Genomic DNA, 24,803 nt, shown 5'->3' with positions numbered 1-24,803 from the left:
TCCAGGACCACAGTTAAGAACAGAAAGCTTTCAACCCAAAAAGATAAAGCTCAGATTTTCATTGCATTTCTTCTTCCTGGGCAGAAAACGGGGAGAGGGAAGAGGAGTCACGTAGCTGGTCTAAACCATATAAGCTAAAAAGTTCTGATTTTTTTAAATCAGGAAGAACAGGAAAAAAGGCCTCCCTCCAAGCTGCTTCACATAGCTTCATTTTGTACTTAATTATGAACACAAGCACACTTTCAGTCTGAGTGTTGTTCTAGCTCACACCCAGCTGGCCAAACAGCATCCCTCCATAGACACGAACACCAGGGCTTCTGAAAAGACCTCAGCACATGCTGCCCCTCCAGAGCAACTGGAGAACACCAAACTCCCACGCTGTTCAGCGTTTGACTCTCTTAATGTGTTACAGCTGGGGACCCAACGTTTGCACATGAATTTCAGCTTCTCTGTCAAAGGTTTCGGTCTCCAAACTGGATGGAGGAGCTCACAAACCCAAGGCAGAGCTGCCTACCAAAGATGGTAACAAATCCAAACATCCAACACGCTTTCGGTCTGACTCACGGAACTCCACAATCGCACACGCTGCTGACCCCTGCAGACACAGCTCGGCCGTGCAGTGCCCGCGCCCCGCACACACACGCACGGCCCCGCAGTCCGGTCTCGCAGCCCTAGGAGTGGGGACAGAGACAGACGTACTATGGTACACAGCCCCGTGGAGTGCTGCACGTGGAGCTCTGGGGACCTCAGCACGGGAAGGACATGGGCCTGCTGTAGCGAGTCCAGAGCAGGGCCACAAAGATGCTCAGAGGGCTGGAGCACCTCTCCTGTGGAAACAGGCTGAGAGAGTTGGGATTGTTCAGCCTGGAGCAGGCTCCGGGGAGACCTTATAGCAGCCTCCGACTGCCTAAAGGGGGCCTGTAAGAAACATGATAATAGACTTTTTAGCAAGGCCTGTACTGATAGGACAAGGGGTTATGGTTTCAAACTAAAAAGAGGGTAGATCTAGACTAGATATAAGAAATTTTTTACAAGGAGGGTGGTGAAACACTGGCACAGGTTGGCCAGAGAGGTAGTAGGGGTCCCATCCAAGTAAACATTCAAAGTCAGGATGGATGGGCTCTGAGCAACCTGATCTAGTTGAAGGTGTCCCTGCTCCTCCTGCTTATTGCAGGGGGGTTGGACCTTTAAAGATCCTTCCAACCCAAACCATTCTATGATTCTATGGCTCAAGTATGCACCTCAACGCACAACACACACAGAAATCACTCAGCACCCACATAATCCCCGCTCACAGCCACGAAGTACCCTCCTGGGATGGCCCCTGAGCACAGTGAGAACCATCTCCCAGCCGTGGTCCTTACACCCACAGCAGCTCCCACAGCAGAGCAAAGACACTGAAAATCAACAGAACAATGCAGCCCCCTGGGTACACCCAGGAAAACACCACTTCAAAAAAACAACTGCACACACAGAACCAGGCACACCACACATGCATCAGTCTGGAAATGTGGGAACACAGGATGAATGCACAGATCCATGCACAAGCGCACGCATCCATCCAGAGACAGAAACTCTCTGTAAGAAACACCAACTGGCAAGTGCCGAAATATGCCTGTGCGTACCCAAGAAGCACACAGCACACAGGTACTCGCAGGATGGGGCGGGGAGGACCAGTGCACAGGCCAGTGCACAGACACACAGACACATACAGGCTGGAGCACAGACTGGCGTCCAAGCACACACAGACACACACACAGACCAGAGCACAGGCACTCGCACACAGGTACACAGAAACCAGGGCACAGGCACACACATATCTGTGTACAGGCACAGAAAGACACACACACAGACTGGTGTACCGGCATACACAGACCTGGCGCACAGACACACACGGACCGGGGCACGGGCACACACAGACACACACAACACACACAGACACACACAGACACACAGACACACACACAGACAGACAGACAGACAGACACACACACACACACACACACACACACACACACACGGACACGGACACGGACACGGACACGGAACGGACACACACGGACACACGGAACGCGCCCACCACAGCGCGCTCGCACACGCGGGCACGCGCGATCGCGAGGGGCGGGGACAGGGGGCGGAGGCACGGAGGAGGAAAAGGAAGAGGAGGAGAAGGAAGAGGAAGGAGAAGAAGCGGGATATTCCGGAACTTCCCGGCGGCCCGGGCAGGTCTCTCGGCTGCTGGGGCGGCCTTGGCCGGCGGCCGGCCCGGCCCGGCCCGGCCCGGCCGTCAGGTAAGCGCGGGCCCCGCGGAGCCGCAGGGTCACACACACGGTCGCGCCAGGGGCACACGCACAGTGACCTCCGCGACACGCACACCCGGGAACATGGACACAGCAGGGCGCCGTCACACCTCTGGCACCTGCAGCCAGACACGTCCTGCCGGCACGGGAACCCCGTGGGGTGCTACCGCAGGAACCACGGCTGCTCCTGCAGTGCCCGGGATGCCCGTAGCTGCCCGCTCATCAGAGCTCCCTTCCAGCGGAGTCAGCCGTCCGTGCCAACACATGGGCTGCGTAACAAAGCAAAACACACGTATCTACCATGTTACACGAAGATAAATCCTTCTGTACAAAGGGTAATTTGTTTTCAGACAGGTAAGACTGTATTTACTGGATTTAAATAGCAACAGGAAATGAAGGATAATAAAGGCAAAACCATGTATTTAGCAGAGCAAGATTACCATTTCTTTAAAATAATCTGCTGTTCCATTGCTGTGATCGTGATACTTAGTTTTAGAAGTCAGTAGCTGATAAAGGCAAGCCAGGCTCTTCTGAGTGGAAGATAAATGTAATTATATTATTTTATAATGCAGCAGCAATGCCCAGAGTACAAAGTATGCAGTGCATGATCCAGAGCTGGTTTATGAAACCATCTTAAAAATAAGGATGTCTTGGCTTTTATGTAGATGCACAAAGATAGTTGTGTGTTGGCAGTGAGTGTTTAGTTGTAGGGCTGTTGTCACAGCCAAAAAAAAAAAAGCTGTTTTCACAGAGGTCATGTTTCTGGTCTGGAATTGGCAGAGGCAGAGCCCAGGGCAGGAAGGTACAGTAGATCTGTCAGTTGTTTTCAGACTCTGCTGTGGATATCCTGTTATTTCTCTTCTGTGCCCTGTGGCTAGCTTGAGTTTGGGATCCTGCTTTAGCGCACAGCTGTATCTTACTACCCTGTTCATGAACTGATCTGGCACCACCATCAAGCAGTTTATATAGACTTTGCCCTTTCTGCTAAGATATAAAGTCCATTCCAGGCTCCAAACTATCTCCCTTTTCAGACTAAGTTTATTCACAGGAAGGTCAGTTTACTTGTCCCACTGCTTGGAATTATAAATAGCTCCTTATCCTTGCTGATGGTTTGCACCTTTTCCATGTACATGTATGCACATGGATACATGTTTACACAATGTCATATATGTAGATATATATATATGTGTATGCATGTATATACATTTACACAGTGGAGTCACATTCCTTCCTTGGCAAAAGAGGTCACACTCTTGCCAACTCCTCTGGTATGACGTGTTTGGTTTCCTGTATCATCTTTGGCTTTTCCTGTACTTGCTCCCTTTTAAACATAAAATACTAAAACTGCAGATAGTACTCACAATTTGCTCTTTATATCTGATGTTTTTTGCAGCTGTTAGAAAATGACCAATTTCTGAAGTTTTGAATAAAATGGAATAAATGCTCAGCTGCACCACAATTGCCAGGGGTATTCCACAAACCAGGGAAGAAGGGGGGAAAAAATGCGATGGAACAAATGTTTCAAAGATCAGTTTCAATAGTCTTCAAGCACTGATATATTTTGAAGCTTGTTTTGAAAGTTTATAGCTTCATGATTACCGTGCCAGGATAGATGCCTGTAACAGTTTATTTAAATTTTAATTTGCAATTGTGGATCTTGGACATATGAACCTTGTTTTTCATTGCCAGCCTCTGTATTGCAGGCAAATCATAGTTCTGTGTCTTTTTGTCTTTTTTTCTCCACAAGCTTTTTTTATCATTCAAGAAGAAGAAAAATGTGTTTTTATTAGCTGGTTCTGGTGAAATAGGTACATGCTTTCTGTCTGTAAGATATATAAGTAATTTTTATAACTGGAAAAAGTCAGCTCACTATCAATAGGAATGTGCCACCCTAAATTTAATGTTTGTGAAAAAAAGGGAAAGTCATCAATACTTTAAATGTCTGATAAAACAGGTTTAAAATGATCCTTTTGGGTCTCTCCCAACTCAGCAGATTCTGTAAAATTCAGGCACTGTTTTCACTTTTGAAACATGACTGAATCAGTAGAACTCGAGCTTAAAAGACGGTAAGGAAACTTTTTTCCTAATTTTTTTTAAGGTTACTGAAATAATATTAGTGCTTAATCCATGTAAAACCAAGTAACTACCTGGATTACTTTCACAAAATGACATTTGGAAAACTGGGAAAAATACACAATTTGGGGTCAGTGCTATGAGAAGCAAGGTGCATGCTAGCTATGGAAGAGTTTTTAACCCTGGGATAAACCATGTTTTCAAGTATAGTAGTGGTTACTTTCTAATGTTTTAATGCCAAGGTGAAGGTTTTGCATGGCAGTCTTAATCTGTATGGTCAAAGCTTTGAAATTCCAAAACCTTACAAAACACAGAAGAGTCAGACTGTAGATGTTGGACGTTGCACAAATTGCAACTTTATTCAGTGTTTGATTAGAGTGGTCTGGAATTAGTGTGGCTTAAATGAAAAACTTCCCAAAGAAAAGTATCAACCAGGAAAAAAGTTCTGGTGTTCAGATACTTTATGAAAAAACGTGGACTGAAAATATGAAGTGTGACGTGCCTTTTTATTTGACAGCAAAATCTCCCTCTTAACCATTGGCTAATCTCTCCGTACGCAAACAGGGTGTTTAAGAGTAGATACTCCTGTGAGGAGAAAGGAACTAGAAGTACTGGATGCTTTTAAAGGAGTTCAGGCTCAGATTTTAAGATACTGAAGATAACATCAACTCCTCATAAATTTTGCTCCTTAGTCAGACTTTCTCTCTGGGTTAAATCCCTCTGTATGGTAACACCATGCATCTTTTTAAAAGAGTAGTTTCAAGGACTAGGGTTTACTGAACTGGAGTCAAGTCTTCCTAATATAACTAGAAGAATGTGACTGATTGGGGTAACTTGTTTTTATTTCTTCCTCAGAATGACTGCCTTGTGCACGATGAAACACTTATGTCAAGCAACCAGAAATGAGAACAGATACGCAAAAAGGTTCTTTGGTACTCTTCTGACGCAGACACCACAAAAGTGGTTCTTTTTTCCCTTCTGGACAGTGGTACCTGACCCTAGAAAGTCAACTGTGTTTGCACTTACTCAGCCATTTTGTACAGCTGAAAAATCTCAGACAGAACCAAAAAGGAATACAGCATTTGGAAGTGTTGGGCGAAGAATTCCCTATCGTATTTTGCATGTAATCAACCAGGATGGAGAGAGCTTAGGAAATATGCATCGAGCAGATGCACTCAAACTTATGGATCAACATAACCTGAAACTAGTTCTGCTTAAAGAGAATGTAGAGCCTCCAGTGTACAGATTAATGACTGGGCAGCAGATCCATGAAGAACAGCTTAGACGTGCAGAGAAGAAAAAAGCAAGTCCAAAACCAGGTATGTACATTGTACACACTACAACACTGAGCACTCTGAAAAATGCTGCATTAAAAATGGTTCCAGCAGATTAAATCCTCTTACTTGTATTTGTGTAAATCCAAAGCAATGTCACTGCAGTCCACGCTATTAAGGATTTGCAGTGGTGAAAATAAAATTTTGGATTAGTCTTCCACAAAAAAGCCTTCTATTGCCTTCTCGGGATTTACTATTTTGGCATCTGCTGACTTTTTAGAAAAATATTTTTATTTAAGTGAATATAACTAAACTCTGGTTCTGTGAGAGCCAATGAATTTCTGTTCTTTTACTAAGGCATAGTGACAGGCTCTTTTTACAAACTGAGTACCAGATACACCAATATAATAACATAATTTGTCACCAGTAGTCATGAAACACTCTCTTCCTCATTTGCTGCTAGGAAGACAAAGTCTGGAGCCCTTTCTTGGACAGAATAAGAGAAAACTTTATCAATATTGAACACTTTTGAGGTTTCTTTTTCTTAAGACAGCCTGCTCCAGCAGGTTCACAGACTGAGTTTGGCAAAGAGATTTTACAAAAGGCACGTGACCTTGTGTCCTCTCTTCTTATCCTCAGGCTAACAAAGACATCTATGCTTTGGGTAGAGTTCTGATTATAACAGAGAGCACTATTGTGGTAACAAGTGGCTCTGTTCAAGAAACTACAAAAAGATGATTCAAATGGTAACTACTTTAGATGAACTTTAAGGAGGAAGAGACCGCAAAATGTTCAGATATATTACAAGGCATCTTCATGCTTTCAGTTGAATATTGCACTTCAGCATTCAATGAAATGGGCTCAAGATGAAGAGCTCTTTCAAGTCAAAGCTTTTACCTTCAGCTGTGCTGTGTGCAGAATGTAGGAGTTTGCACACTAAGACTTTAATTCCAGATCCAATGCTCACCTATTTGTTAGACCTACAATGCGAACGGTATGAACAAGACTGTAATTAAAAATACCTTAAGTTTTCTGACCCTAAAGAGATTTCCCTGTGTGCCTCACACATACACTCAGTCTCCCAGTTATGGCAGAGTGTGAGAATATCAAGTAGCCACCTAGAGTGGTGCATGTTGAGACAATGAGATCGGGATGTTTTGAGAAAGCAGGATGGGAGGAGGGAGTTAAGCAGACAAAGCATCATGAGGTGTTAAAAGAGCAACTGATACAGGTTCGTCAAATGTTCAGCCAACACAGTTTCAGTTCTGTTTTAAACAGGAGTGGTTCAGAAGGAGCTATCCTTTTCTTCAGCTATTGCCAAAAATGACTTGGAGATCAAGACTAAACAGATAGCACAGTGGATTGACAAGAAATACCATGTTAAAGTTACCATCCGGCAAGCAAAAGGTAGCAATGCGGACATGGTGAGTGAACTCCTGAAAATTGGACCAATCAGTTTCATTAAATAGCTGTAGTTGTATTAACCTGCCCTATTCGGTACCGCCACAATTTTTTGTATCTCATGTACTGCTGAAGTACGTAAAGGTCTAGGTCCTGTGCAAGTAATGGCTGCCCACCTTAAGCTGCTTCTGTACAAACACTGCAGTTCTAGAAAAGTAGTCCCACAGAGCCGGTTCAAGGACCATGCTTTATTAAGAATGCAGTTACAATACTGGCTTTGACAGCACAATCTAAGCAGTCTATGCAGCACCACCTTATTAACTGGGCTGGTCAAATTTTCCCATCTATGCCTTAAGCCAGCTCACTCACTTTTAACAGTGAGGTTTGAAAAAGTTCTGCTGTATTTGATCTGGATTATTTCAATAATGCAACTGTTCTTCTACAGATACAAGTGTGCAACTGTGGCTAAGGTTAGTTGTCCACTGTGGCATGAAAAACTATTGGAATGGTGTTCCAAGACTAGCAAAGTGAACATCTATAAAGATGTTAGGGAGCTGGTGGCAACTTACTAGTATAATTGCAGGGCCTTGAGACTTCATTGTCATTTGCACAAATGGCTTTTTTATAAATTCCATGTAAGAAATATTTTACTCCCCCTTGTAATGTCTGTAGTGAATTAGGTTTCCTTGATGGTTGTCTCAACTGAGTTGGGGGAAATTGTGTTATCACTTCATCCAAAAGGAATAAAACTTTTTATAAGAAGTTAAATCCACAGGGAGAGGGTAACAGGAGGAACTGATTATGGGAGGGAACAGAACACTTCATGACACAGTCTAGATTTACATTGTCCTTAAATTTAAAAGTTTAATTAGGAGCTTAGGAGTTCACTGTGTTACATGAATGCACTGTTATCACTCAGTTCAATACAACCAGGTTCTGCTAACCTTAAGAACAATACTGCTTCTCAAGAGGAAAGCCTCATAATAACGTGTCTGACTCTAGTGGAATAGGAGGATGGGGGGGGAGCCAGATGCAGACCACTCTCGTGGACACCCTTAAAGAGCAAAACAAGATGAGTTAGGAGTTCAGCTTGAAGGCTAGGAGATGGCTTAATCCCTCCTGTGTGACCTTCCTAAACCTGCTTATGAGTAAAGAACAAACAGTTAGGAAAGGACAAGCTGAACTGCTCAAACTAGGACTACCAAATAGGTTGTTTCAGCTAACAGCTAAACCATAACCATTACACAACAGCTGGAAATATTTTTCTGCCCGTATTTGTGCATTGATTTAGTCCTATTTTTCTCTTCCTTTTTAGTCCATGCTTTTTGATCAAATTTTGGAAACTGTGTCTGAGAAAGCCACTTATCTTTCCAAGCCAAAAGTTACTAGAGAAGGAGTGAGTGCCTGTATTTTGAGACACATGTCTGACAAAGAGTTGAAAGCACACCAGAAGATGGGAAACCAGAAAAACAGTACAGTAAAGAAAGACGAAAATGAAAATGTGAAGTCAAATGAGTTGCATCAGTGACTTTATGAAGCAGTGTAAACAATACTAATTTATTAAAAAATAAAATAAAAATATTAACTTGATAAAAGTTATTGTTAAGCTTTGCATTGGTCATTCCATGAAGAATGTTGTCTCAGTTAACCTTTACTGCAGAGTCAGAATTTCAACAGTTGGTATTTCATTTTCCACAAGCTTATTCATTGTCTTGCTTTCTGTCACAACTGCATCCTTTCTTGGCTGTGCTTTAGGAGGAATGTAGCCACTCAGACGTGAGGCTAAGCTCCTCTTAGGACGGGAATGCTTGGCCTGGCAGAAATAAATCCAGAATTAGTAAACTTTACGTATCTATGGAACAAAGACTACTAATGTGGGGGGGAAAGAAGAAATCAATGAGTAGGCTACCACTGTAGTAGTTAAAAGAGCTTCAGAAATTAAGAATCTCACAAATTAACTGGATAGTTAACCTGTTTTTCTGCTTCAAGTCACATTCTAAAACACATAACATTTACCCTCCTCTGCAATGACATGGTATGGTTGAGAAGACTTTCTCAAGAGTATAACTTACTTTCAAGTTCAGCTTTCTCTTTTCAGGATCATGTACAACAGCGTGCCTTGCTAGGCTCTGCTATAGTTACAAAGAGCAGGGGAAAAAAAAGAGTTAGGTTTATAATTTCAGATTATGTGATTCAGATAAAAACAGTTTAAAAAGTACATACTTTCATTGCAAACACTCTTCCACAGCCTGGATAATCACAAGAGAATGGTTTTTTCTCCTCATGAAAAGAGAGGATATGGCTTTGAAGGTTAAATAAAGTTGTGTAAGTTCTTCCACATCCTTCTCTTGGGCATCGGCAGACTTCCCTCTCCACAGCATGTGTTTTTTGATGCTGCTTGAGGTAATCTTTCCGTTTGAAAGTTTTGTGACACTCACTGCAAACTATTGGCTCTGAGTGGGAGAGAGAAAAAGGCAGAGTATAAACAGTTTCTTACAGAAGCTCAGAATCAAATCCTAGTAGTTCTCCAGAATAATGCTAAAATCCACATGAAATGCAAGGAACTCAGAGACTGGAAGAGAATAATGTAGTATGAATTATCCAGATCCTAAATCCTGCATTAAACAATTTCTTCTTAACTGGATCATAAAGCAAAGTCAGTATACAAAACAGCATTTTCATCAAAGATCTAGCCAGAGTAACAACCAGTTTACCGACAAAGTGTTAAGACAAGTTTGTACACAATGACAAGTTGATGAAATGAGTTCAGCACAGACTCCTCTTCAAGTTAGCATTTGGAGTTTACCTGTATGACTGACTTTATTGTGTTTCAGAAGCTCTGTCCAAGTTTTTGCAGTATATGAGCAATTTTCTTTCTTGCACGCATAGCCTGTTGGACAGGACAGATGTTTAAAGTCACAGAGGGTCTGGCAAACACAGTCCAGTTTTACAAGGGGGAACTCCACTTCTAGCATTTAAAAATTAAAGGCCAGTAATTCCTCTCATACTGCACAGGAATGGGACAAGACACAACAAACACAAGACATGAGAAGATCCTAACAGGTTTAAGAAAGAAACCTTGTATCACTGACTGAAGTTGTCCTGAGAGGCTGTGGAAGCCTTAGCCATGATAACATTTAAAACTACTGGACACAGCCCTCAGCAACCTGGTGTAACTGATCCTGCCTTGAGCAGGGAGCTGGACCAGATGACCTCCAGAGGTCCTTTCTGATCTAAACAATTTTGTGAAACTCTCTCTCCTTGCTTCAGTAGAGCTATTTCTTTCACTCAAATGGATGAAAATAATTAATAACATATAATATTCCTATATAAGTATTTCTATTGCATATTAAAAAAAATCTTGACCATACAGTAATATTCCAGGTCTAGAGACTCTACCATTCTATCAAGCAAACAGAAACCACAGAAAATCAACCCTATTTAAATCTCAGGACTGGAAAGGTCAAACAATTATGAACAAGAAAGGAACACACTACAAATCGCATCTTTCTATATACTCTTCCTAGTCTGTTGATTCCATTTGGGTTTTTTCTATCACTAGAAAGCTGGTTAGCTGTCAACAGTACTGAAAGAATGGACAGGAGTGTAGCAAGATTAGCTCAAACATACACAGCCATGTCATAATGATTTCACTTAAAAACCTTTCACATAGGTTCATTAATAACTAAAAATGCACATGGTTTTGCCAAGGCTCTATATGAAATTTGTGGCAGAACTGGCAATTGATCCTAAGCTCTGGAGGTCCAGGCTAGCGCCTTAACCAGTAGTCCATCTCCAAAGATGGATTATTGATAAGGAAGCACCTCAGGAGAAGAAATAACTGAAGGAATCATGAGCTCTGTTCAGTCTGCCACAAGTGCACTGAAACTGAACAATGCCTTGCAGTTGTATCCCATTTGACTATTCAAAACGGGTGTTCTTGTTTTTTCTGTCTAGATCACTAGGCCCAGAATACTTCCACATGTGTCACACATACTTGCATACTCTCTGCTGGAAGAAGCCCTTTTTCCTTTTCTGAAACGTGACTGAAGCAAGAAGAAAAAGCTATTATACCTTCATGTGTCTTCTCATGCCGCTTTAGTCGACTGGGAGTAGAAAAGCCCTTTCCACATCCTTCTTTATTACATCTAGGTATAAAATACAGTAGTTTAATTTCTTTCACTGTATCTACATATTTTTATATCTTTAAGTCAAGAACAATCAAAGTGAAGAAAATAATCCAAGTTTCCCCTTGCCTAGAGATCTGTGTATGTCCCCACCTTGTAAAAGAAAATCCTATAATATTTTTCTAACAGAGGATTCTTTAATGCTTTTGAGAGTTAGAACTATAGAGTCAAGTCTTCTACCATCCCTACACAGTAGGCTCTTCAAACATAAAAGAGAGAGAGAAAGTGGAAAGTTTAACTGGCTTGTGCAGATCCAGCAGTCAGAGCAACAGCAGAGCACTGATTATTTTTGTGTCTGTCACCCAGCCATACTCACAAACTTCACTTAAGTGGAATGAACACTCATGTTAAGTGTGTTCCACCTGTAAGAAATACAAAACTAAACTTTGCTTTCATCAGATCTATACTGATGTGTTATCTCTATGGAGTTGCAGTGCACAGCTTCTAAGACTGGTGTCCAAGTCTCTCATCTTTTTGAAGGTACTGCTCACTTCAATGTTAGCCAAGTCACTGTTTTTTACTGGGTAGCTGCATTTTTCATTACTGTGCAAGCTCTTATGCTTGATTTCAGACTTCGTGAACTAAAAGCTGGGGGGAGTTATTTTTCCTGTGAACCTGTAATAAACCATAAGAATGCTGGAGCTGCTGGAATGCCAAAGTTACAGACCACCGACTGTTGCTCAAAACAGACTACTGAGCAAAGGACTAGTACCAGAAATATACTTGCAGCCATGACTACAAATTGATTCCATTTTTTAATGCCACATTAACAAAAAGGCTAAGAAAAGGCACCTGTTTTTATCTAGTGTTTAAATGGAATTGTTGAAGTTCATTATTAAAATTATCCACCTACTTGAAGGGAGGTTCATTGGTGTGGTGACACTGATGAACTTTAAGTTGTTGATGCTTCCTGAAAGACTTGTTACAGCCTTCAAAGTTGCACTATTGAGGAAATTGTTATCATTAGAAGCCAAATAATGACAGCTCAGTTCAGGTGTTTGCTGAAATCCCAGTCACAGTCTTTGAACTTATACATGTACCACATAATAACAAGTTGAAGTATTTCACTAGATACACAAAAAGGAGCTTGTTTACCTCCACTATACAGTACAAAGGTAATTACTCACCACATATTGCTTTTGCTGATTTTGATGCTTGCGCTCAATGTGCTTCTTTAAGTTTGATTTTGTTCCAAATTTCTCATTGCATCCTTCAGCTGTGCACCTGTAGATGAACTGCATTTTTTATTACAGCTCTCAAACAGTGGTTTGTTCCCTAGGCAGATACAGAAATCATTGCACAAGAGGAACGCATGAGGAACAACTGAAACTCAAAACCCAAATATACAAGTTTGCTTTAAAGTCATGAAAAGCCAGAGGCTGTTACAATCAACAATCACATGAAACATATCAGAAGATACTTTTAATAAAACACCTAGGAATTTCTAGCTCCTAATCCATGACATGCAACTATTAAGGGCTTGATAATAGGAGATAACCTTCCTTACTCCTTTAATAATGTATTCTAGGGAAAGACCTGCCTATGCCTTTAAGCATCTATTATAGATCGCTGCCAGACAGGAGGTTTTTAGGCTAAGGAAGATCTCCATGTCCCGTGTGCACATGTTCTGGCAGTGCTCACGATACAAAAGCTAAGCATGCATGCCCTGTGCCACCCTCAGTTATAACTCCCTTTCCGTACGGACAAGTGCACTGCCGCTTAAGGAGTAAAAACTTGGGCCTTACTCAAAGGGTTTTTCCCCGGTGTGCGTGAGGAGGTGTCGGGCGCGGTGGAAGTCTCTCGTGAAGCCTTTGCCGCAGCCTTCATAATCGCAAACATACGGCCTCTGAAACACAGGGGCTCTTGAGAGGAGCTGTCCCAAGGGGGCTCGGCTGCTCCCGGGATTCCGCCGTCAGCGGGATGCCCCGGCGGCACCGGTCCCGGCCGCGGACACAGCCCCGCAGCCCCCGCGGTGTCCTGCGACTCCGAGGCGGTGAAGGGCTGCCCGGTGCCCACGGGGGGGGACAATGCCACCCGTCTGCGGGGCCCCAGCGCGGTGCCCCCACTTCGGTCACACAGCCCCCCGTCCCCAGCCGAGGGGGCTCACCTCGCCCGTGTGCCGGCAGAGGTGGGCCGACAGCCGCCAGGCCTTGTTGAAGGTGGCGTCGCAGCCGGGGAAGGAGCAGATGTACGGGCGGGCGAGGAGGGCGCTCCCGCTCCCCTTGCCAGCGTTTCCCTTCCCGGAGCTCCCGTTCCCGCCGCCGTTCCCGTTGTTCCCGCCGCCGCCCCCCTGTGCGGTGCCCGCCGCCGCTGCCCGGCCATGCCGGAGCGCACGTGACTCGCCCCAGCCGGGGGGGGGGAATGGCGCGTGCGCGGTTGTGGCGGGTCTGAGGTGCCCGGAGGGACGGAGGGAGCGGAGCCGACCCCGGAGCGGAGCGAGGCACGGAGTCATCACACTGCTGCACGGAGTCACGGAAACACGGAGTCAGCTGGGTTGGAAAAGACCTCCGACATCGTTGAGTCCAGCCTGTGACCGAACACCACCATGGCAACTAGACCATGGCACTGAGTGCCACGTCCAGTCTTTCCTTAAACACCTCCAGATACGGTGACCCACCACCTCCCTGGGCAGCCCATTCCAATATCTAATCACCCTTTCTGTGAAGAATTTCTTCCTGATGTCCAACCTAAACATCCCCTGGCACAGCTTGAGACTATGTCCTCTTGTCCCATCACTAGTTACCTGGGAGAAGAAACCCACGGCCACCTGGATACCTCCTCTCAGGGAGTTGTAGAGAGTGATAAGATCATCCCTGAGCCTCCTCCAGGCTAAATAACCCCAACTCCCTCAGCCACTCCTCATAGGACTTGTGTTCCAGCCCCTTCTCCAGCCTCATTGCCCTTCTCTGGACACAGTTACGCAGAGATCCACAAGCCTAATTCTGTGTTGCTGCACATCCAACAAGTCTCCCACTGTTTTAGGGACATAGGAGCTCTGCTGCCTCCCTTGAGAAGCACTTCATCATTCTTGAAGGTGCCAGGTGATGTCCTGCGACAAGGGATCGCCAAACGGGTTTGGTTTGGCTCCCTGCCTTGCCTGAAGATGGGTCTGTGTGATGCCGGTCAGCCTCTGGTCCAGACCAGGGCAATCTCGTGGACTGACATCAGCCTCTGCTGCGTGCTGCCTACCACCTGCCCCAAAACTCAGGTGTTTGCAATCCAAGTTGAGGTGTCCCTGCTGTTGGGGATCCTATGGCAGATGGCCTGTCACCTGTGGTCCTGCTGTGTCCCCAAGCCACCTGAGATCACAGCTAGAGGAAGAAGACGTGGGTCTGAGCTGATCTGAGGGACTGTGATACCTTGTGCAGCACGTCCCTGGTACATGACTTGCAGCTGAGGGAGCTGGGGTTGTTTAACCTGAAGAAAAGGAGGTTCAGGTAGGACCTTATCGCTCTCTGCAACTGCCTGAAAGGAGGTTGTAGTGAAGTGGGAGGTCGGCCTCTTCTCCCAGGTAACAAGTGACAGGACCAGAGGAAATGGCCTCGAGTTGTGCCATGGGAGGTTTAGGTTGGATATTATGAAAAAATTCTTCAGGAAAGGGTGGTCAGACATTGGACCAGGCTGCCCACGGAAGTGGTAGAGTCACCATCCCTGGAGGTATTTAAAAGACATGTAGATGTGGCACTTGTGGATGTGGTTTAGTGGTGGGCTTCGCAGTGCTGGGTAGATGGTTGGACTCGATGATCTTAGAGGTCTTTCCAACCTAAATGATTCTGTGATCACATTGTCTGCTTTGTTTTGCACTATTTGAGTTGTAACCCAAGCTTTATTTTAGGTGACATCCTCCATCTGCTGCAATTCTCCCCACAGAGCGATTGTGAGGGACAGGGTAAGAACATGATTGTGACAAGGGAACCATCCTGTCGAGAAAAGCTCCCAATCCTTCTTCCCTGTTTGTGTCCCCTGAGCTTTAAAACCTGAGCAGATGGTCGTGCTTGGAGCAGGCTAGGAAAATGGGGGAGGAAAGACAGGAGGAATAAGGATCAGGAATCAAGTATGTGGGGGCTGAATCGGAGAAGGGACACATGAAGTGAGGTGGCATAAGTGCCAAAGGACAGAGTGCCTAATGGCTGTGCAGAGCACACTCTGAGGAGGGAAACTGCTGGTAAGAGGGAGGAGTTCCTGTCTACCAGAAGCAGATCCCCATGGCCCTGGGCAATGTCTCTTATCTCACTCATCTGTAGCAGGATTAAGGGGAGGGCTGAATCGGTCAAACCCTCACAAAGAGAGAAAGAAATCACCTTCTTTTTGGCAGGGAAGTCAGTTTAAAAAAGGTCTCAGCTTTTAACAAATGTTAACCAAAACACATAGAAGAAAAAGCTGCTGTGTTTTTTGGTTGGGTTTTATTGGGGGGTTGTGGGGTTTTTTGTTTGTTTGTTTGGGGTTTTTTTGTCTTGGAACTGCAATAAAAAACAAACCTGAAATTTAAAAAAGAAGTTATAAATATTGCTTTTTCAAACAGTTGCCTGTGACAACATGATATTGCCTCAGGCCTCTCCAAAACAGTTAAGGAAATAGCATGCAGGGGAGAAAACTTTTGGAAAATGTTATTACTAGCTACACAGAGAACAAATATTCTTCACATTGGGTTTTGCTCTATGCCATGCCATTTAAAAATTTCAGCAGAATTATCTGGAAACTTTAATCCCATTTTGGAAATATATAAATAGAAGATGACTCAAGGCCAAAGAAATTCTGTTGTGTTGTGCTTTAGATGTCTCCTGAGTTGACTACAGAGGGAGGATTTTGAAGAGTCCTCTACTAGAGCTGGAAAGAGAGTGGATTCACTTTCAGAGTTGATAGTATCTTTTTCTGCTGTGGGAGGTGGAAGGTAAACCTTCAAACAGGTAGACATATGCAATGGAGAAAAATTAAGTCTGAAGATCTACATTTCCAACACAAGGTCTACACTTCAACTGATAAATGTTAATAATGTGTAAACTGAAGGGGAGCAAAAACCCAGGAAAATGAGGTAGTTCATTCCCTCAAGAAAAAAACAACACAGAACTCCCTCACACACACATGAAATCCCCACAGGGTAGTAAATCCCTCAGACTCTGATTAAAATGATTTCTTTAAGCTAGCAGGATCTACTCAGAATTAAGTATCAATCAAGGAAAGGCTTCACATGGTGCTGTGAATACTCATGTTCCTCTGAAGAACTACTGAGTGAATGGGCCACGTATCTTCTACGACACGATGTTTCGTTTTCGCATCCCAGTGTTCTGCTGTAAGTAGTGGTATTTACTTCATCTCCAAACAGGAGAAGTCCAAAGTTCTTGTGTTTATGAACATTACATAAAAATTATTTGAATGTGTACTTAAATGCAGATAAATGTGTTTAAATGTGCCTCCGTAGTAGCTGTGTGATTGCAGAAATTATTCCCCTGCATGAGAATATTTGGAAACTGAAAGATACTTCTTCCTATGAGCCCTGTAAGGCCATCCATCTAGAGAGGTCACTCCATCCATTTAGAGAAGGTCACTCTAAACAAACCTACGTCCTGAGGACCTCGCTGCCACCGTCCAAGCTCGCTTAGCCCTGGCAGATGAACCTTAGGATTAAAGAGTGGGCTCAGTTCAGCACATACTGTGTCTCACCTAAAAAAGTCCATTGCTCGGGCTCAAAGGCCTTACCCGCATTTGCAAAGCCCTGTGTCACCAGCGCGCTTGTAACAAATGTGGGTGGAGACCTTTCCCAAATCTTCGTTCGCGAAGACTGGCCATGATGATGATGATGTTGCAAGTTGGATATTATCTGCTTGAGGCACTGTGTCTAAGGTCTCTTGACCTGGTCCAGTGGAGATGGGATGCAGAGAGACTGTAACTTAAGAATGACACTAACTGCTGTTTATGTATTTTGAACTATTCCCTACAAGTTTTGGGCGCCTGACTGCAATGGTGGTTCAACAGTTCTGCAACAAGGCTAGACACATGTCTAAAAAAACAAAAAGGCTTTCTGCTTTCCAGAGTAAGTGGAGAAATGACCCTGAGATTAGCTCAGTTGGTTAGAGTATGGTGCTAATAACACCAAGGTTCTGGATTTGATCCCCATATGGCCCTTTTTCAACTTAAGAGTTGGACTCAGTGATCCTTGTGGGTCCCCTTCCAGCTCAGAATATTCTTCAATTTCTGTGAAACTGTGTTGAGAAGCTCAGTGAAGTTGGCAGTAGTTGTCAGGAAACTTCCTGCAGTTTGTGGAGAAGTCCCTCAGTGGGACTTCTATGGTAAACTATCACATGTAAGGTAGGGTGGCAGTGAAATGTAGCAAAGAAGTACTTCTAGCATTTTTTTATACAGGTGAATCCACGAATGTGGATGAGAAGAGCAGGGTTTGGGAGAAGGGCCCTGGTGGTTGTTCGTATTGAGAAGGGTCAGCCCAGCCAAACTGAAAGTACTTCCTGCATCTTTGGTATTACTGCTCTAATCTTCTCTGCCATTTCCCCCTGCTCCAGTTTACTGACCTCTTTTCCTCCTCACGACAACGGCTTTATTCCTTCCTTCATCCAAGTTTGGGCTCTTCCTTTTTTCCTAAATCACAAGCTTGTCCCAAAGCTAAGGGAGGGTAGATGAAGTACATGTGAATTATGCAACCTGCATGCTGGAGATGAACTGCAGTCAGGATAATGCTTTCTTCATCTCTCTGTTTACTGAATTATAGCTAGCTTGTAATGGTGCCAGTGTCCTCAGGAGCCCTTTCTAGGGATTTCTGGGAACCACAAAAACATGTTAGGAAGGGGATGGAATTAATCAGTTGGGCTTTCCTGCTGCTATATTCAGCCCAGCAAGCCGCCTCCGACAGATGTTTCTGCTTTTAGGCCACAAGGAATGTTATTGACTGGCTTTCCCTGCATTCAAGGAGCATGTAAAGCTATAAAAACTTGTTTTCTATAAGAGCATTTTCTTGTCAGGTGATGTTTTTCTATCTCGGGCACAGTGGATTTTAATGAACTTCTCCATAGACTGATCCCTGAAGAGAAGAAACAGGAAATCTGCATTACCTGATTCCCTCCTGTCAGTGGTAGGCATGGGATGTAAGCAATGGCGAAGTTGCACAGCAGATCTGTGGGGAGCAGCACCCAGAGCCCGCTGCTTCCCATCAACCCTCCCATCAATTATCCTGGCCTGCTTAGTTTGAATAAATCTTCTGTATGTTCTGTGGTCATACAGACCAAATTAGAGCCAAGTCCCAGGTGTTTCTTGGAGAGTTTGAGGCCGGTCAGTTCATATTGCTGCCTGGGTCTTGGATCTTTGCCTATTTTCCATGGCTTGCATGAAAAGAAGGGAAAACTCCGACTTCGTTTGCTGGCTCACCATGAGCTCTTTCCAGGTGGGGTGGGGGAAGGGAGGACTTGAGCACAGCCTCTCTGTGGGCTATGGGGTAATGGAGGAGCCCTCTTCTAGAAAACACCTCTTTCCACCCCATTCCTGTCCCTGTCTCACTGCATTCACCCTGAAGGATTTGCTTACCTGTGCATTCAGCTCACACAGCGATTAGACAGGATCAGACAGGATTAGGTTAAAACAAAATGGTCCCGGTTTCCCATATCACCGCTGTAGTCCCCTGAAGTGAGCAGAATTACTCCTCAGTCCCCCAGCTCAACTCTGGGAAGGAGCTGCCTATTAGGAGGACATTGTGCCAAGCAATAGGATAAGAGGCAATGGGCAGAAACTGATGCAGAGGACGTTCCACCTGAACTTGAGGAAGAACTTCTTTACTGTGCATGACTTAGCACTGGAACAGATTGCCCAGAGAGGTTGTGGAGTCTCCCTCTCTACAGATATTCAGGAACTGTGTGGATGCAATCCTGTGCCATGTGCTCTAGGATGGCCCTGCCTGAGCAGAGAGATTGGACCAGTTGGTCCCTTCCAACCTTATCCGTTTTGTGATTCTGTGATTGATGGGGTTATCCTCCCTGACTTATGGCACAGCCAGCTTTCAGAAGGGACGTAACGCCCAGCATAATGTCTCCCCTGAAAATGGTGCCTTTCCTAATAAGTCACAACTATGTGTGCTTGCAGCCCTGGCCTCTCAAGGCATCATGTGACATGGGTCAATAAGGACTGCAGTTATCCTTCTGACCAAAACTGCAGATGCAAAATTATACCTGCAGCTGTCTGAGGCCATAAAAGCAAGGCATCCTCCGAAGGTCAGTTGCAACAGAAGCTGCCACACAGTAGATCTATGGGTCCTTCCTCTCTCAGTCAGGCCCCACAGGATGCTTCTCTGGCTCGTAGTCTATTCACTCAGAAGGAGAAACACAATCATACCCATCCTCTCCTGGTAGCAGTGGCTAGGAGGGATGGTTGTTTTAGTGAACCGTAACATTATTGTAATAATTTTTTGATGCTTCATCAGACGGAATTATTAGTCTGTCTGTAATGTGTTAGACAGCAACACTTGTCTCAAATGCCTGTTAATTATCTAAATAAGCAAATTTGCTTCTTTTCCCACCCTGGTCATGAGTGCCTTGTATCATTTGTGCAGCTGAAGCTGTGATCTTTCAAAGACCCCTGCAAGAAGTTGTTATTACAAGGGTTGTGTTCTCAAAGCACGGCAGCTGCCCATGTAAGGAAGAGATGCCAGACTAGTTCCTCAGGACCTGATTCAAATTCTTTCGAAATCAGTAGAGAAATGCTCCCAGTGTTTCTTGGCCTTGGATTCTATCCTCAGATAGTAACTTTTTACAGGGAGGAATTTTGCTTCAAACATCCCTTGAATATGCTTGAGAGATCCGGCAGTCGATAAAATACTCAGCCTGAAGCCAATACAGCCAGTGAAGGCCCTGAATATATTGTATCTTTTTTCAACAGTACGGGTTTTTTCCTGGGGAAAGCAACAACTTGATCTGCTTGCTTGTCCAGAGTCAGACCTGCAGTAGGTTTTTAGTTACTTGGAGACATCCAAAACATGAAGATGTGGCTTTTAGTGTAAGGGTTTGAGGTGGCAGACATCCAAAGGGCTTCAATGCATGTCCTCTGCCTGCCACACAGCCAGGGTTCAGTGTCCTCTCCTTTAGAGACCAACATGCTGCTCCAGCAGGCAGGGCTGCCTGCCTGCCCTACCTTATGGAAGCCAAAATCCCAGGAGAGCGTCCCACCACCACTGATGGGATGACTTCCCTGCGACCCACTGCCCCCATTGCCCCAGACCTTTCCCCAGGCTGCTAAGCAGGGGCTGTGGCAGCCAGCTCCCTGAAGAAGAGCATCTTCAGAAGGTAAATTTGTGCCTTGAAGCTGCAGCCCTCAGGAGGATGCAGCACAGAAGCAGGTGCCAGGGGGTGAGCATGGGACAGGATGGCAGCTGCTGGCATGGGTGTAGAATCCCCTGGGTAGGGGCCAGGTTACTGGGGGTGGCTGGTAGTGCACAAGGAACCTGCAAAGCATCATTCCCACTGCTTTGTGTCATCTCAAGAGTGTGCTGGGAGACAGCCTCTCTTTGTCTCCCACCTAATGAAGGACCTAAGAAGGGAAGTTCCTGTCTCTCCACCAGCATGCACCTGAGTGAAATGCCCGGCAGCCACCCAAATTCCCCCCTTTTTGGTTTAAATCTGCACAGAAGCTGAAGTGCAATAGCTGCTGGAGGAGTCTGAGATGTGGAAAACCCCCAACTTCTCCCCAAGGGTACCATTTCATATAAATCTCAAGGCATGAAGTTTCTTGCAACAGTGTCCATTATATTCAGGGAAACTATCAAGAACATAATAAAAATCATCATCAAAACCCAGGTGAATTTTTCCACCTCGCAGAGACTTCTCTTCCCAGCTGTGGCTGGGTGACCCTGCAAGTACAGAGCTGCAAGGATGTTGCTAACTTTGGGCTGTAAAAAGAAAACCGCGTGCGTTTAGTGAAAGCAGATAGGGCCATCTAGTGACAAGAGAAACGCGTCTTTCATTCTGTGCTGTGAAAGTCCCTTTCACAAGACCCCAAAAGCCTGTGCTGACCACCAAGACTGGCACAGGCGGCCCCTCTCCCAGGGATGTGCATGGCTGAGCCTCATGACGTTCACACTGCCAGAGCTTTGCACGGTCCTTAGCAAAGCTTTTGGGAGCAGAGATAGCAGTGCCAAGTAAAAAGAGTGCTTGGGTCACTGACAAGGTTTGGGTTTGGGAAGAGCTTGTGGTGCCTCGCAGACAGTGCAGGGTATCAGGCGCAGGCAGAGCTTGACCCCAGCTGGACAGTGGGCAGGTGGGGCTCTTGTGTCTGTTGGGAGATGGTTTCTCCAAGCTGTTTTTGAACTGCTTTAGCCAAACAAGTTAAAATTCAGGACAGGGGAGATGCTTCTTAGGAAAAAAAAATTAAAAAAAATAAAAGTACTTTGTTTCAAAATATGCATGAATTTTATTTTTAAAAAATAATTAAATGATTCTAGAAATTGTGTCCTTTCTAATTAAGAAAATACTTGTGTATGGCATTCCCTCTGACCAAAACAAAACTCTTCCATAGTTTTATATCACTAATGTATTGAAAAAATTTAATTTCTTGGCAAAGGAAGCATTACTTTTTTCTTCCTCCTCTTTGTCTAACAAGTTCCTCCTCTCCTCTGAAGAATTCACACAACTCAGCTTGTTATCAGTCTAGCTAATTACATTACTACACTTCCCAGCAAATTAAGATCCAAAGCCTGCCTATTTACAGTAAACTCCCCAAAGAAAGGGATAATGAGGTTACTTAGCAGATGTTGTTCCATGGGTAATTTCCATACACTTCTTAGTTTATAAAGTGGGAGATAAGGTAGCTGGTATAGCTTTTATGTAAGCCTTCCCAAGCATTGTCCAGGTCTCCTAGCGCTTAAAGAATTCTCTTGCTGGAGGCCCAGAGGTGAGACCATTTACCCCAGGATAGAGAGAGATCGTATCTGTACTGCAAGCAGAGAGCAGACACGGATCATTTGGGTGCCTTAGACTATATCCACACTGCTCAGGGATGGACCCCAGGGCAAAGTAGTTGTGTCCCAACCACAGAGCCCTCAAACTCAGGTCTTCTTCTTATGCCATGAGGTTACCCCGTGGTCAAAAGACAGGGTTGTCACCTTGTACCAGGAGCAGAAACCACTTCCAAGAACCTGAAATGGGTGTGGGGTGCACAGCAGCCTATCAGAGTGCTGCTTTCATAGCATGAGTGTGGAGGTACCTGGGGAGAGTGGCATGAGGCTGTCTGAAGATGTGGGGCTGGAACCACCACACCAGGTCTGCACTGAACCAGCTGACTGCTGCCAGCAGCACCCTAGCTAAGAGCAAATAGAGATAGACTAAAGCATACCCAAGCTGTGCTCAGAGGGGAAAGGACTTGACCTCCAGTTTTGCTGGGAAGTTCCAGCTGCAAAGTTTGGTTTGACTCAGAATGGAAACAAACCCAGCACTATCTGAACCACAAAACACCCCAAAGCAAAGCAATCTATTTGGGGTTGATCTACATGTTTGGATTAGCCTCTGAGTTTCTTTTAACAATAGAGGCCAAAATTTTCCTTTTGTTGTTCCCACAGAACAATTTCTTTCTGTCAGATGATGTAGTTCTTTGGGCATTTTCTACTTGATGATTTGTTCATACTGACAGGTTCCTATCCAGGAACTCACCATTAGCATCCTGGTTGTTTCACATATCCCTAATGAAGCTAAGGTGACATGAGCAGATGTACCACAGAGAAGGGCATGGAAGGAGTACAAGGATAATGCAGTCATGAAAGAAACAAAAATGCTTTGTGTAGGCCTATAATTTAAACCAAGAATTCCCTACAATTGTTGTCTGATTATGGTCAATCTCTACCACACATAGCTTTATTCATTTTGTTATGTGTTCCTCTTCCCAGATTCTCTCAGCAACCTTTGGCCATTTATGGGTGAAAAATTCACCTACATTTTGTACCTATTCATAAATTTACATACTAGAATCTGGGACAAGAGGCTGTTCTACACACTCATCCAGCCCTTGGTACTGTAGGGATTCCAGTCTTTCACTGGTCTGTTACAAACACAGTGCAAGTGCCTTAGCAGAGTGTGGATCTCCCTTACCCTCTCATCTGAAGGTGTTACTCTGGTCACAGCTAATCGATTGTGACCCTGGGAGTGACAAGTTAGTTCACTCAAGTCCCTTTAATCACTTTAGAGCTGGGTCCAAAGCCTGTGGCTGGCTCACAGTGCTGGCTGTGACACATAACCAGGCTCAACATTTAATTTACAGAACTAATTCTGAATGTATTGAAACAGAAAGCTCTCTGTGAAGATGTAGTCCATCATACCCTCCAACTGCTGGAAGCTGAGCGAACATGCACTGTGCTTTCTTCAAAGAACTCCAAAAAAACAGTTTTCTGCTTAATTTGAAAAGTCTTGATCTCTCCATCACAGTAGAGAGAAAAATGAAGTCCTTCCTCAACTCTTCATCAAGGCAGCAAAACCAAATGTTTTTCACAATTCTGCCTCATATATCTATTAATAAGTCTGTGACTACAAGAAACTTGGATGACAATTTGTCAGCCAGATTTACTCATCGGGCTCTCTACTTTCTGCTCCATCTTCTCTACCCACCTGCAAGCTGTTGCTCTGCCCCACAGAGAACAGCTGCAATCCCTCCGATGGGTGTTGTGCCAGCTCTCTTAAATACACCATCTGCCTCAGAGGATGCTGCTTTTCCCTGCTGTAACAGATTTTGGGGGAGTGCAGGGCTGCATTATTCAGCTCAGGCTTTGGAGAGAAGTCTTCTCTCCTCATTAAGAGAACTAGCTCTCTTTATAGCTTTTAATTGTGATTAGCACATCTGGACCACATCCTTTCTCTCTTGCATCTCTCCTGTTAGCCATGCTGCCCCTCAGTCCTGACTACTGCCTTTGCTTGTGCCATCCCTGGAAGTGTTCAAGGCCAGGTTGGATGGGACTTGCAGCAACCTAATCTAGTGGAAGGTATCCCTGCCCATGGCAGGGGGAGCTGGAATTAGATGATCTTTAAGGTCACTTCCAACCCAGGCCATTCTAAGATTCTATGATTCTGTGATCTGAAAACACACATATCTCTGGCACTTGGGTGTCCATCAGAACAGACCAACATTCACTGCAGGTCCAGTGTCAAGTGTCAGACACCCGCTAAGTTGCATGCTACCCAGGAGGGATGGCACTTCGACAGGGATGGGAGCTGCAATCAGGTTGGGGGTGGTTTGCAGGCAGAAGGACAGATTGCATCAATTAGCTGATGATAAGCAGGGAGGCCAGTTGAATCATTAAGCATTCATTCAGAGGCACATTTACATATTTGCCATAGTTCAAAAGCACCATGTCAAGTATGCATGCACAGTGATGTGTTGAGACTGCAGTAGCCCTTGTCAAAGTTCATATTGGTTGTGTTCATCTGTTTGTTTTCTGTATTTCAGTCCATTGGTTGGCCAGCAGCTCTGCCTCCCCCTTGAAACAGTCCTGCTAAATAGATGCCTGGTCCCTAACGAGAGGGATGAAAGACCAAGGCTTTGGAGCCCAACACAGACTACCTTTTTCAAAAATTGTCTTAGCAGCATCATCTGTT

The 24,803-nt window shown here is 44.6% G+C and overlaps 2 protein-coding genes across 4 annotated transcripts; one reads left to right on the top strand and one right to left on the bottom strand.

Moving 5' to 3' along the window:
• Positions 1 to 2,251: 2,251 nt before the first annotated feature.
• Positions 2,252 to 8,643, top strand: MTIF3 (mitochondrial translational initiation factor 3). Of its 3 annotated transcripts, none has more exons than XM_018071380.2 (4): positions 2,252 to 2,291; positions 5,229 to 5,692; positions 6,926 to 7,071; positions 8,364 to 8,643. In XM_018071380.2, the coding sequence occupies exons 2-4, from the start codon at positions 5,230 to 5,232 to the stop codon at positions 8,574 to 8,576; spliced, it is 822 nt and encodes a 273-aa protein (XP_017926869.1). In that variant the 5' UTR covers positions 2,252 to 2,291; position 5,229; the 3' UTR covers positions 8,577 to 8,643. The 3 variants fall into 3 exon arrangements, with proteins under 3 accessions (XP_017926869.1, XP_017926867.1, XP_017926868.1); XM_018071378.2 differs by lacking the exon at positions 2,252 to 2,291 and adding an exon at positions 2,538 to 2,654; XM_018071379.2 differs by lacking the exon at positions 2,252 to 2,291 and adding an exon at positions 3,981 to 4,003.
• GTF3A (general transcription factor IIIA) lies at positions 8,561 to 13,687 on the bottom strand. The gene is made up of 9 exons (XM_018071377.2): positions 13,343 to 13,687; positions 12,981 to 13,081; positions 12,363 to 12,459; positions 12,089 to 12,177; positions 11,123 to 11,196; positions 9,855 to 9,938; positions 9,272 to 9,501; positions 9,121 to 9,180; positions 8,561 to 8,861 (listed from the first exon to the last, which is right to left on the bottom strand). Exons 1-9 carry the CDS (start codon positions 13,685 to 13,687, stop codon positions 8,700 to 8,702), a joined length of 1,242 nt encoding a protein of 413 aa, XP_017926866.2. The 3' UTR covers positions 8,561 to 8,699.
• Between the last annotated feature and the right edge of the window lie 11,116 nt (positions 13,688 to 24,803).

Source organism: Manacus vitellinus, unplaced genomic scaffold (assembly GCF_001715985.3).
Source record: "Manacus vitellinus isolate BGI_N305 unplaced genomic scaffold, ASM171598v3 scaffold_2_pilon, whole genome shotgun sequence".
NCBI lineage: Eukaryota > Metazoa > Chordata > Aves > Passeriformes > Pipridae > Manacus > Manacus vitellinus.
The sequence above is the reverse complement of the archived record's forward strand: the minus strand, read 5'-3'. Positions and strand labels throughout refer to the sequence as shown.

Bases quoted from the DNA above. Each gene is read 5' to 3' on its own strand.
- GTF3A (XM_018071377.2), bottom strand. From the start codon at position 13,687: ATGACTCCGTGCCTCGCTCCGCTCCGGGGTCGGCTCCGCTCCCTCCGT. The intron at 13,082-13,342 runs GTGAGCCCCCTC...CCTGTGTTTCAG, and splicing joins TCTGCCGGCACACGGGCGAG to AGGCCGTATGTTTGCGATTA. The intron at 12,460-12,980 runs GTAAGGCCCAAG...GTTCATCTACAG, and splicing joins ACCGGGGAAAAACCCTTTGA to GTGCACAGCTGAAGGATGCA.
- MTIF3 (XM_018071378.2), top strand. From the start codon at position 2,602: ATGTTACACGAAGATAAATCCTTCTGTACAAAGGGTAATTTGTTTTCA. The intron at 2,655-5,228 runs GTAAGACTGTAT...TTTCTTCCTCAG, and splicing joins GGTAATTTGTTTTCAGACAG to AATGACTGCCTTGTGCACGA. The intron at 7,072-8,363 runs GTGAGTGAACTC...CTTCCTTTTTAG, and splicing joins AAGGTAGCAATGCGGACATG to TCCATGCTTTTTGATCAAAT.